General features: G+C 46.3%; 1 protein-coding gene across 6 annotated transcripts in view; it reads right to left on the reverse strand.

Annotated features, from left to right (window-relative positions):
- Positions 1–1,202: 1,202 nt before the first annotated feature.
- LOC139377016 (striatin-like) overlaps positions 1,203–12,420 on the reverse strand; it is a 75,206-nt gene continuing 63,988 nt past the window's right edge. For 3 of the 6 annotated variants that reach the window (XR_011627982.1, XR_011627983.1, XR_011627984.1), the window contains 9 exons: positions 10,353–10,489; positions 9,678–9,853; positions 7,969–8,138; positions 4,241–4,405; positions 3,987–4,127; positions 3,613–3,714; positions 3,232–3,318; positions 2,002–2,720; positions 1,203–1,951 (listed from right to left, as the gene is read on the reverse strand). Coding sequence is in view for 3 of the 6 variants with exons in the window: in XM_071120083.1 (XP_070976184.1) it covers positions 2,551–2,720; positions 3,232–3,318; positions 3,613–3,714; positions 3,987–4,127; positions 4,241–4,405; positions 7,969–8,138; positions 9,678–9,853; positions 10,353–10,489 (1,148 nt within the window). In the remaining 3 variants the exon portion in view is untranslated. Of the gene's footprint in view, positions 2,721–3,231; positions 3,319–3,612; positions 3,715–3,986; positions 4,128–4,240; positions 4,406–7,968; positions 8,139–9,677; positions 9,854–10,352; positions 10,490–12,420 lie in introns of all 6 variants that reach the window. The other 3 variants (XM_071120083.1, XM_071120084.1, XM_071120085.1) reach the window with 3 other exon arrangements.

Here is a 12,420-nt window from a genome sequence, read left to right on the forward strand (position 1 = left end):
TCTGCACTGCATGAACACACAGTCTGCACTGCATGAACACACAGTCTGCACTGCATGAACACACAGTCTGCACTGCATGAACACACAGTCTGCACTGCATGAACACACAGTCTGCACTGCATGAACACACACACAGTCTGCACTGCATGAACACACACACAGTCTGCACTGCATGAACACACACACAGTCTGCACTGCATGAACACACAGTCTGCACTGCATGAACACACAGTCTGCACTGCATGAACACACAGTCTGCACTGCATGAACACACAGTCTGCACTGCATGAACATACAGTCTGTTACTGCAGACTGAACCTCATGTTGTAGAGGCTGTATTGTAAACACAGTCTGTTACTGCAGACTGAACCTCATGTTGTAGAGGCTGTATTGTAAACACAGACCTGTTACTGCAGACTGAACCTCATGTTGTAGAGGCTGTATTGTAAACACAGTCTGTTACTGCAGACTGAACCTCATGTTGTAGAGGCTGTATTGTAAACACAGACCTGGTACTGCAGACTGAACCTCATGTTGTAGAGGCTGTATTGTAAACACAGACCTGTTACTGCAGACTGAACCTCATGTTGTAGAGGCTGTATTGTAAACACAGTCTGTTACTGCAGACTGAACCTCATGTTGTAGAGGCTGTATTGTAAACACAGACCTGTTACTGCAGACTGAACCTCATGTTGTAGAGGCTGTATTGTAAACACAGACCTGTTACTGCAGACTGAACCTCATGTTGTAGAGGCTGTATTGTAAACACAGTCTGTTACTGCAGACTGAACCTCATGTTGTAGAGGCTGTATTGTAAACACAGACCTGGTACTGCAGACTGAACCTCATGTTGTAGAACCAGATTTACTTTGGAAACATGACTAAACATGACTAATTTGCAGTGTACAATTATAACTAGGAATTTTTCGAACAAACAGGAAACATTTACTTGGTCTGTTTCACTCTGCCAGATTGGCTTTGAAGAAGTGATTCCCCTCTAGCCTTTACAGTGCTATGAAGTGATTCCCCTCTAGCCTTTACAGTGCTATGAAGTGATTCCCCTCTAGCCTGGTCCCAGATCTGTTTATGCTGCCTTACCAACTCCTATATAGTCAATAGCAAAACAGCACAAAGATCTGGGACAAGGCTCATTTCCACTCATGCTATTTAAAAAACTAACACTCAAACATCAACACAGTAAGTTAAGACTTAATATATATTTATTATAGGTATTTGCAATTTTACACCCAATGTTTTTGTAAAAACGGACACCATCGTGAAAACCTTTCCTCATTAACTCCACCTCCCTCAAAAAAACAGTTCTGTTAAAGAACTTCTGGTTCCTTTTTAAAGCAAAGGCACATTTGTCAATAAGTGTTCTTAAAAGGAAAGCAGAGAGAGAGAAAGGCTGGCTGGAGGCAGGCAGAGTAGAAGCAGAAAATAATAGTGAGACGCCACAGCCAGTCTTCAGTAAGTACCCCACATCTCCATCACAACACAACTCTGAACCTGACTTGGAGGAGAAGGAGAGGACGGACCAGGGAGCAGACAGGGGTCTAAATGGGAGAAGCCTGAGCCTAGAGATTGGGGAAATGAGAGGCCTTGGGTTCTGGGGAAATGAGAGGCCTGGGGTTCTGGGGAAATGAGAGGCCTGGGGTTCTGGGGAAATGAGAGGCCTGGGGTTCTGGGGAAATGAGAGGCCTGTGGTTCTGGGGAAATGAGAGGCCTGTGGTTCTGGGGAAATGAGAGGCCCAGGGTTCTGGGGAAATGAGAGGCCCGGGGTTCTGGGGAAAGGAGAGGCCCGGGGTTCTGGGGAAATGAGAGGCCCGGGGTTCTGGGGAAATGAGAGGCCCGGGGTTCTGGGGAAATGAGAGGCCCGGGGTTCTGGGGAAATGAGAGGCCCGGGGTTCTGGGGAAATGAGAGGCCCGGGGTTCTGGGGAAATGAGAGGCCTGGGGTTCTGGGGAAAGGAGAGGCCCGGGGTTCTGGGGAAATGAGAGGCCTGGGGTTCTGGGGAAATGAGAGGCCTGGGGTTCTGGTTAATGGGCTTGTTGACATGGGGAGGGGGTAGGGTTAGGGGGAGGGGGTAGGGTTAGGGGGTTAGGGCATGGTGCTCCCAATTCTCCAGTGAGTCTACACTATAAAACACCTGTCAGTCTGTCTTCAACCCCCTCGCTAGCTGCAGACAGACCATAAGATTAGTCTGAACCATAGTCAGTCTTTGTGGGTGTTCATTGGATGCAGGAGGAGGGTCTCTGTGGCCGGTCACACCCAGGGGCCTGCCTGGATTATAGAGGGAGGAGGAAGCCTTGTGCCCAATAGCAGTTCTCCTAACAGACCTCCCAGTCAACCACAGCCCTGACCCTCTCCCTCTGGAGGAGGGCCTAGTCTAGGGCTTAGTAGAGGCTATTGGCTGCACCATCCACCAGTCAAAACAGGGAACCAGTAGCGTGAGAGGGGATATGTGTGAGGTAACGTCTGCGTAGCACCCCACACATCTATTGGTCCCTGGAGCTAGGAAGCTGTGTCAGTGGACTGTGATTGGTCCTCGTCATACGAACACCTTGGCAAGAGCGTCTGCCCCGGCGGAGGCGATGTAGGCCTTAGAGGGGTGGAAGGCCACGTCATGGATAGACTCATCATTCTTCTTCCTGTGAGCTGTAAACTCCTGGATACACGTCTTAGTCTCCAGGTTCCACAGACGAATAGAACAGTCATGACCTGAGGGAGGAGAAGAGAAAGGGATTAGGGAGGGGGAAATGATCAAAGAGAAGGAGAGCAGGAAGAAGTTAGAGGAAAATGAACAGTAGATGGGCGACAAGGCAGTTCATATAAAATATACAGCTCTGGTGTCCCCCAGGGCTCAGGTCTAGACCATCTCCTGGTCTGGTGTCCCCCAGGGCTCAGTTCTGGGCCCTCTCCTGTTTTATAAAGTGTACAGCTCTGGTGTCCCCCAGGGCTCAGGTCTAGACCATCTCCTGTTCTGGTGTCCCCCAGGGCTCAGTTCTGGGCCCTCTCCTGTTTTATAAAGTGTACAACTCTGGTGTCCCCCAGGGCTCAGTTCTGTGCCCTCTCCTGTTTTATAAAGTGTACAGCTCTGGTGTCCCCCAGGGCTCAAGTCTAGGCCCTCTCCTGTTTAATAAAGTCTGTCATATCATCACATGCAGAATGACAAGGTATATATCTAGCTGAGTATGTTAGAAACCATTGTTATGGAGAGTTAGCTACTTACTGCCAGACATCAGATAGAGACCATTGGGGTCGACAGCTAGACTGGTAACAGCATCCAGGTGGGCCACCATCGAGTGGACCAGCTTCCCTGAAGAGTTCAAATGGACAACATTTGTTAGGTTAAGCTTTCTGTGTGAAGGTTAAGCTTTCTGAGAGAGCTGTAATTAAAATGTGAATTCATTCCGCTTTTAAAAACATCTATAAAATAAACTGCCATGAGAAACCAAACGGTCAGGTTGAGGTAAAACCTGGAGGACCGCGAGATTCCACATACTTTCAGATTAATGGAGGACCATGAAGACATTTAGTTTTGTGAGGAAGACACTGTTGGAGTGAAAAACTCATAGAAAGTTTATATGTAGACCAGCAAAATGGCTGTTACCCGTGTTGTTGTCGTAGAACTTGATGTGTTTGTCCTCCTCAGCGGTGATGGTGATGGGGAGGGTGGGGTGACTCAGCACCTTGTTGATCTGACAGGGGGTACCTGGGGAGAGGAGAGAGAGCTTGTTAGGTCACATCTGGCTCCAAGGACCATGTACATTAATAATATACCAAGGCTTCCAAAACTGGCTTCAAATAGCTTCCTTTACTTTTTAACAAAAAGGTCTGGAGGCTTCCCAAACTCCCTCCAGACCTACCCGTCTCCACAGCAGACTCTAGGCTGAGCACCAGTTGCTGTGTCTCCATGTTGAACAGGCCAATCTGACCATCCCCCCCTCCCTCCCTCCCTCCCTCCCTCCATCCATCCAGACCTACCCGTCTCCGCAGCAGACTCCAGGCTGAGCACCAGTTGCTGTGTCTCCATGTTGAAAAGGCCGATCTGACCGCTGGTGAAAGATGTCACCATGTGGGCGGGGTCACTGCAGACCACGTCCACTGACGAGGGCACGCCAAACTCTGAAGCAGCGAACCATAGTTGTTGATTTCACCACAGAATTTGAATATGATAAACATACAACACAAATGAATCAGCGTAGGATCCTGTTGACATGAATGAGAATGAAGAGTACCTTTACTGCGGAAGGTGACCAGGGCAGGCTTGGTATCGGAGGCGTCCCACAGCCTGACGGTGCCGTCTCCAGAGCAAGACAGGAGTCTCTGATGAACACCACTGTACACCAGACCCCACACCGAGTCAGTATGACCACACAGCGCCCCACGCAGGACAGACGGCTCTATTACACACAGGGAGGAGGAGGACATGTTACAGACAGATAGAGAGACAGACAGAGAGACAGACAGACAGACAGACAGACAGACAGACAGACAGACAGACACAGACAAAGACAGAGACACAGACAGAGCACAGCTAGAGAGAACAGAGAGAGAGATAACAGAGAGAGAGAGAGAGAACAGAGAGAGAGAGAACAGAGAGAAAGAACAGAGAGAACAGAGAGAGAGATAACAGAGAGAGAGATAACAGAGAGAGAGAGAACAGAGAGAACAGAGAGAGAGAGATAACAGAGAGAGAAATAACAGAGAGAGAGAGAGAGAGAGAACAGAGAGAGAGAGAGAGAGAGAGAGAGAGAGAGAGAACAGAGAGAGAGAGAGAGAGAGAGAGAGAGAGAGAGAGAGAGAACAGAGAGATAGACAGAGTGAGAGAGATGAGAGAGAGAGAGAGAACAGAGAGAGAGAACAGAGAGAAAGAACAGAGAGAACAGAGAGCGAGATAACAGAGAGAGAGAGAGAGAGAGAGAGAGAGAGAGAACAGAGAGAGAGAACAGAGAGAGAGATAGAGAGAGAGAGAACAGAGAGAACAGAGAGAGAGAGAGAGAGAACAGAGAGAACAGAGAGAGAGAGAGAGAGAACAGAGAGAGAGAACAGAGAGAGAGAGAACAGAGAGAAAGAACAGAGAGAACAGAGAGAGAGATAACAGAGAGAGAGAGAACAGAGATAACAGAGAGAGAGATAACAGAGAGAGAGATAACAGAGAGAGAGAGAACAGAGAGAGAGAGATAACAGAGAGAACAGAGAGAGAGAGAGATAACAGAGAGAGATAGATAACAGAGAGAGAGAGAGATAACAGAGAGAGAGAGAGAGAGAACAGAGAGAGAGAGAGAGAGAGAGAGAACAGAGAGAGAGAGAGAGAGAGAGAGAGAGAGAGAGAGAGAGAGAACAGAGAGATAGACAGAGTGAGAGAGATGAGAGAGAGAGAGAGAACAGAGAGAGAGAACAGAGAGAAAGAACAGAGAGAACAGAGAGCGAGATAACAGAGAGAGAGAGAGAGAGAGAGAGAGAGAGAGAACAGAGAGAGAGAACAGAGAGAGAGATAGAGAGAGAGAGAACAGAGAGAACAGAGAGAGAGAGAGAGAGAACAGAGAGAACAGAGAGAGAGAGAGAGAGAACAGAGAGAGAGAACAGAGAGAGAGAGAACAGAGAGAAAGAACAGAGAGAACAGAGAGAGAGATAACAGAGAGAGAGAGAACAGAGAGAACAGAGAGAGAGATAACAGAGAGAGAGATAACAGAGAGAGAGAACAGAGAGAGAGAGATAACAGAGAGAACAGAGAGAGAGAGAGATAACAGAGAGAGATAGATAACAGAGAGAGAGAGAGATAACAGAGAGAGAGAGAGAGAGAACAGAGAGATAGACAGAGTGAGAGAGATGAGAGAGAGAGAGAACAGAGAGAGAGAACAGAGAGAAAGAACAGAGAGAACAGAGAGAGAGAGAGAGAGAGAGAGATAACAGAGAGAGAGAGAACAGAGAGGGAGAGAACAGAGAGAGAACAGAGAGAGAGATAACAGAGAGAGAGAGAGAGAACAGAGAGAGAGAACAGAGAGAGAGAGAACAGAGAGAGAACAGAGAGAGAGAACAGAGAGAGATAACAGAGAGAGAGAACAGAGAGAGAGAGAACAGAGAGAAAGAACAGAGAGAACAGAGAGAGAGATAACAGAGAGAGAGAGAGAGAGAGAGAGAGAGATAACAGAGAGAGAGAGAGAGAGATAACAGAGAGAGAGAGAGAGAACAGAGAGATAGACAGAGTGAGAGAGATGAGAGAGAGAGAACAGAGAGAAAGAACAGAGAGAACAGAGAGAGAGATAACAGAGAGAGAGAGAGAGAGAGAGAGAACAGAGAGAGAGAACAGAGAGAGAGATAGAGAGAGAGAGAACAGAGAGAGAGAACAGAGAGAGATATAACAGAGAGAGAGAGAGAGAGAGAACAGAGAGAGAGAACAGAGAGAGAGAGAGAGAGAACAGAGAGAGAGAGAGAGAGAGAACAGAGAGAGAGAGAGAACAGAGAGAGAGAGAACAGAGAGAAAGAACAGAGAGAACAGAGAGAGAGATAACAGAGAGAGAGAGAACAGAGAGAACAGAGAGAGAGATAACAGAGAGAGAGATAACAGAGAGAGAGAGAACAGAGAGAGAGAGAGATAACAGAGCGAGAGAGATAACAGAGAGAACAGAGAGAAAGAGAGATAACAGAGAGAGAGAGATAACAGAGAGAGAGAGATAACAGAGAGAGAGAGATAACAGAGAGAGAGAGATAACAGAGAGAGAGAGAGAGAGAGAGCAGAGAGATAGACAGAGTGAGAGAGATGAGAGAGAGAGAGAACAGAGAGAGAGAGAGAGAGAGATAACAGAGAGAGAGAGAGAGAGAGAACAGAGAGATAGACAGAGTGAGAGAGATGAGAGAGAGAGAGAACGGAGAGAGAGAACAGAGAGAAAGAACAGAGAGAACACAGAGAGAGAGAGAGAGAGAGAGAGAGAGAGAGATAACAGAGAGAGCGAGAACAGAGGGAGATAACAGAGAGAGAGAGAGAGAGAGAACAGAGAGAGAGAACAGAGAGAGAGATAACAGAGAGAGAGAGAGAGAGAGAACAGAGAGAGAGAGAGAACAGAGAGAGAACAGAGAGAGAGAACAGAGAGAGAGAACAGAGAGAGAGAGAGAACAGAGAGAGAGAGAACAGAGAGAAAGAACAGAGAGAACAGAGAGAGAGATAACAGAGAGAGAGAGAACATAGAGAGAGAACAGAGAGAACAGAGAGAGAGAACAGAGAGAGAGATAACAGAGAGAGAGAGATAACAGAGAGAACAGAGAGAGAGAACAGAGAGAGAGAGAGAACAGAGAGAGAGAGAACAGAGAGAAAGAACAGAGAGAACAGAGAGAGAGATAACAGAGAGAGAGAGAACATAGAGAGAGAACAGAGAGAGAGAGAGAACAGAGAGAGAGAGAACAGAGAGAAAGAACAGAGAGAACAGAGAGAGAGATAACAGAGAGAGAGAGAGAACATAGAGAGAAAACAGAGAGAACAGAGAGAGAGATAACAGAGAGAGATAGAACAGAGAGAGAGAGATAACAGAGAGAGAGAGAACAGAGGGAGATAACAGAGAGAGAGAGAGAGAGAACAGAGAGAGAGAACAGAGAGAGAGATAACAGAGAGAGAGAGAGAGAGAACAGAGAGAGAGAACAGAGAGAGAGAGATAACAGAGAGAGAGAACAGAGAGAGAGAACAGAGAGAGAGAGAGAACAGAGAGAGAGAGAACAGAGAGAAAGAACAGAGAGAACAGAGAGAGAGATAACAGAGAGAGAGAGAACATAGAGAGAGAACAGAGAGAACAGAGAGAGAGATAACAGAGAGAGAGATAACAGAGAGAGAGAACAGAGAGAGAGAGATAACAGAGAGAGAGAGATAACAGAGAGAGAGAGATAACAGAGAGAGAGAGATAACAGAGAGAGAGAGATAACAGAGAGAGAGAGAGAGAGAGAGAGATACAGGCAGCCAGCCCTCCGTTCTTACCGTATGAATCGTATGGGTCTAGGTTAGGGCTCGGAGTGTTCCAGCTCTGAATGGTGCCGTCCAGCCCTCCACTGAAACACTGCTCTCCTGTACTGCTCATCACAACGCACAGCACTGCACCCTGGTGGGCCCTGAACGTGTGCATGGGTTCCACATCTACAGAGGCATTCCTGGAGAGAAAGACTTAAACACTTTCTACACAATCTGGACTGTATAAAAGGTAACATAGATGTCTTGTGAGAGACATTGGTCTCACCATGTTCGGAGTCAATTCCTTTACCATTCAGTACATTCAGGAAGGAAACTGAAATTCCAACTCTCCCCTGGTGAGAGCAATGTTTCAATGTCTTTAGTGAAGTAGACACTGATTTGGTTAGGGTTAACATTATAGTACTATTAGACAGGGAGGTTAACATTATAGTACTATTAGCCAGGGAGGTTAACATTATAGTACTATTAGACAGGGAGGTTAACATTATAGTACTATTAAACAGGGAGTATACATTATAGTACTATTAGACAGGGAGGTTAACATTATAGTACTATTAGACTGGGAGGTTAACATTATAGTACTATTAGACAGGGAGGTTAACATTATAGTACTATTAGACAGGGAGGTTAACATTATAGTACTATTAGACAGGGAGGTTAACATTATAGTACTATTAGACAGGGAGGTTAACATTATAGTACTATTAGACTGGGAGGTTAACATTATAGTACTATTAGACTGGGAGGTTAACATTATAGTACTATTAGACAGGGAGGTTAACATTATAGTACTATTAGACAGGGAGGTTAACATTATAGTACTATTAGACAGGGAGGTTAACATTATAGTACTATTAGACAGGGAGGTTAACATTATAGTACTATTAGACTGGGAGGTTAACATTATAGTACTATTAGACAGGGAGGTTAACATTATAGTACTATTAGACAGGGAGGTTAACATTATAGTACTATTAGACAGGGAGGTTAACATTATAGTACTATTAGACAGGGAGGTTAACATTGTAGTACTATTAGACAGGGAGGTTAACATTGTAGTACTATTAGACTGGGAGGTTAACATTATAATACTATTAGACAGGGAGGTTAACATTATAGTACTATTAGACAGGGAGGTTAACATTATAGTACTATTAGACAGGGAGGTTAACATTATAGTACTATTAGACAGGGAGGTTAACATTATAGTACTATTAGACTGGGAGGTTAACATTATAGTACTATTAGACTGGGAGGTTAACATTATAGTACTATTAGACTTGGAGGTTAACATTATAGTACTATTAGACAGGGAGGTTAACATTATAGTACTATTAGACAGGGAGGTTAACATTATAGTACTATTAGACAGGGAGGTTAACATTTAAGTACTATTAGACTGGGAGGTTAACATTATAGTACTATTAGACAGGGAGGTTAACATTATAGTACTATTAGACAGGGAGGTTAACATTATAGTACTATTAGACAGGGATGTTAACATTATAGTACTATTAGACAGGGAGGTTAACATTATAGTACTATTAGACAGGGAGGTTAACATTTAAGTACTATTAGACTGGGAGGTTAACATTATAGTACTATTAGACTGGGAGGTTAACATTATAGTACTATTAGACAGGGAGGTTAACATTATAGTACTATTAGACTGGGAGGTTAACATTATAGTACTATTAGACAGGGAGGGTCAGTCTTACTTCTTGGTGGGGGAAGTCTTCTGCAGGTTCCACATCTTCAGCGTGTGGTCCTCTGAGGCGGTGACTAGAACCGCTTCTACGGGGTGGAACGCCAGACCTCGGATCCCGTCAAAGTGGCTCCGCAGGGTAAACTTAGGGTTCCACGTCCTCCTCAGGGCATCCTTGTTGTTGGACATCTGAGGGGAAACACCATGGATTATGGGTAGATAAAGTCTAAGTAAACTGCAATCCTTTGCATCCCCCAGGACAGCAGCAGGGCTGTAGTACTGTACATCCCCCAGGACAGCAGCAGGGCTGTAGTACTGTACATCCCCCAGGACAGCAACAGGGCTGTAGTACTGTACATCCCCCAGGACAGCAGCAGGGCTGTACATCCCCCAGGACAGCAGCAGGGCTGTACATCCCCCAGGACAGCAACAGTACTGTGAGAGCACTATAATACTAACCCTAACCTGAAAGCATATTCATTGAGGAAGGTATTGAGTGGACAGACATCGGTAATGTAAAGCACACAGATCATGTTCTTGGCTAGTGGAGAGTGCAGATTGTATTCCGGGTACCTAAGAGATTCGACTCATGTCGTAGGCCAGACTAACAGCCTCATTAGCTATGCTGAATCCAGCCAGTTCTCCCTCTGCAGTCTTCCTCCTCCCATAGAGGTATATGGATACTTACATCATAGGTCAGACTATCAGCCTCATTAGATACAGTAAGACCAGCCAGCTCTCCCAGGCCCAGTTCAGCCTCCATGTTCACATCAGGACCCAGGATAAAGGCCTTCCCAGAGGAAGGAGGGACCGTCAACACCTCCACTGGAAGAGAAATGGAGACAGTCAATTAATCAATCAACCAATAACCTGCAGGACACTCAAGATGTTAACACTGAGCAAATACATGGTTCCATCTAACAGCCCTAGCTCTGGGTCCAACACCTAGTTTAGACTAGCTCTGGTCCAACACCTAGTTTAGACTAGCTCTGGGTCCAACACCTAGTCTAGACTAGCCCTGGGTCCAGCACCTAGTTTAGACTAGCCCTGGGTCCAACACCTAGTTTAGACTAGCCCTGGGTCCAACACCTAGTTTAGACTAGCCCTGGGTCCAACACCTAGTTTATACTAGCCCTGGGTCCAACACCTAGTTTAGACTAGCCCTGGGTCCAACACCTAGTTTATACTAGCTCTGGGTCCAACACCTAGTCTAGACTAGCACTGGGTCCAGCACCTAGTTTAGACTAGCCCTGGGTCCAACACCTAGTTTAGACTAGCCCTGGGTCCAACCCTGGGTCCAACACCTAGTTTATACTAGCCCTGGGTCCAACACCTAGTTTAGACTAGCCCTGGGTCCAACACCTAGTTTAGACTAGCCCTGGGTCCAACACCTAGTTTAGACTAGTGGTCCAACACCTAGTTTAGACTAGCCCTGGGTCCAACACCTCGTTTAGACTAGTGGTCCAACACCTAGTTTAGACTAGCCCTGGGTTCAACACCTCGTTTAGACTAGCCCTGGGTCCAACACCTAGTTTAGACTAGCCCTGGGTCCAACACCTAGTTTATACTAGCCCTGGGTCCAACACCTAGTTTAGACTAGCCCTGGGTTCAACACCTCGTTTAGACTAGCCCTGGGTCCAACACCTAGTTTAGACTAGCCCTGCGTCCAACACCTAGTTTATACTAGCCCTGGGTCCAACACCTAGTTTAGACTAGCCCTGGGTCCAACACCTTGTTTAGACTAGCCCTGGGTCCAACACCTAGTTTAGACTAGCCCTGGGTCCAACACCTAGTTTAGACTAGCCCTGGGTCCAACACCTAGTTTATACTAGCCCTGGGTCCAACACCTAGTTTAGACTAGCCCTGGGTTCAACACCTCGTTTAGACTAGCCCTGGGTCCAACACCTCGTTTAGACTAGCCCTGGGTTCAACACCTCGTTTAGACTAGCCCTGGGTCCAACACCTAGTTTAGACTAGCCCTGGGTCCAACACCTAGTTTAGACTAGCCCTGGGTCCAACACCTCGTTTAGACTAGCCCTGGGTCCAACACCTAGTTTAGACTAGCCCTGGGTCCAACACCTAGTTTAGACTAGCCCTGGGTCCAACACCTAGTTTATACTAGCCCTGGGTCCAACACCTAGTTTAGACTAGCCCTGGGTTCAACACCTCGTTTAGACTAGCCCTGGGTCCAACACCTCGTTTAGACTAGCCCTGGGTCCAACACCTCGTTTAGACTAGCCCTGGGTCCAACACCTCGTTTAGACTAGCCCTGGGTCCAACACCTAGTTTAGACTAGTCCTGGGTCCAACACCTAGTTTAGACTAGCCCTGGGTCCAACACCTAGTTTAGACAAGTGGTCCAACAAAGGCAAGGACAGAGGAGCAGTATCTGTCAAAATTAAAGATGTGCACTGGGAAAATTTGTGACCTGTTTCAGGAAACTAGGCGTATGACGCGGGTCCACTACAGGAGAGACGTTGGAACAAACTTTTTTTTTGAGGGCAGAAATGTCTTCTGGAACATGTGAACTTTCATGTGCCTTAATAACAACCATCTATGCCGTCTGTAAATACGAATACAATGGTTAAATAAGGGGCCTAGTTGGTTTAGCCACAGAAAAATACAGCTGCTTTCTCACTATCCATGATTGGCTGAGATAATGAGTGGGCTGGACATGCCAAGAGATGAGTTTGGATTGGTCTGCCATATAGCGTGCTTCTGTCTATTTGAGTTGGTCAGTATGTGTAGGTAATCCTG

Source organism: Oncorhynchus clarkii, chromosome 20, assembly GCF_045791955.1.
Source record: "Oncorhynchus clarkii lewisi isolate Uvic-CL-2024 chromosome 20, UVic_Ocla_1.0, whole genome shotgun sequence".
Lineage (NCBI taxonomy): Eukaryota > Metazoa > Chordata > Actinopteri > Salmoniformes > Salmonidae > Oncorhynchus > Oncorhynchus clarkii.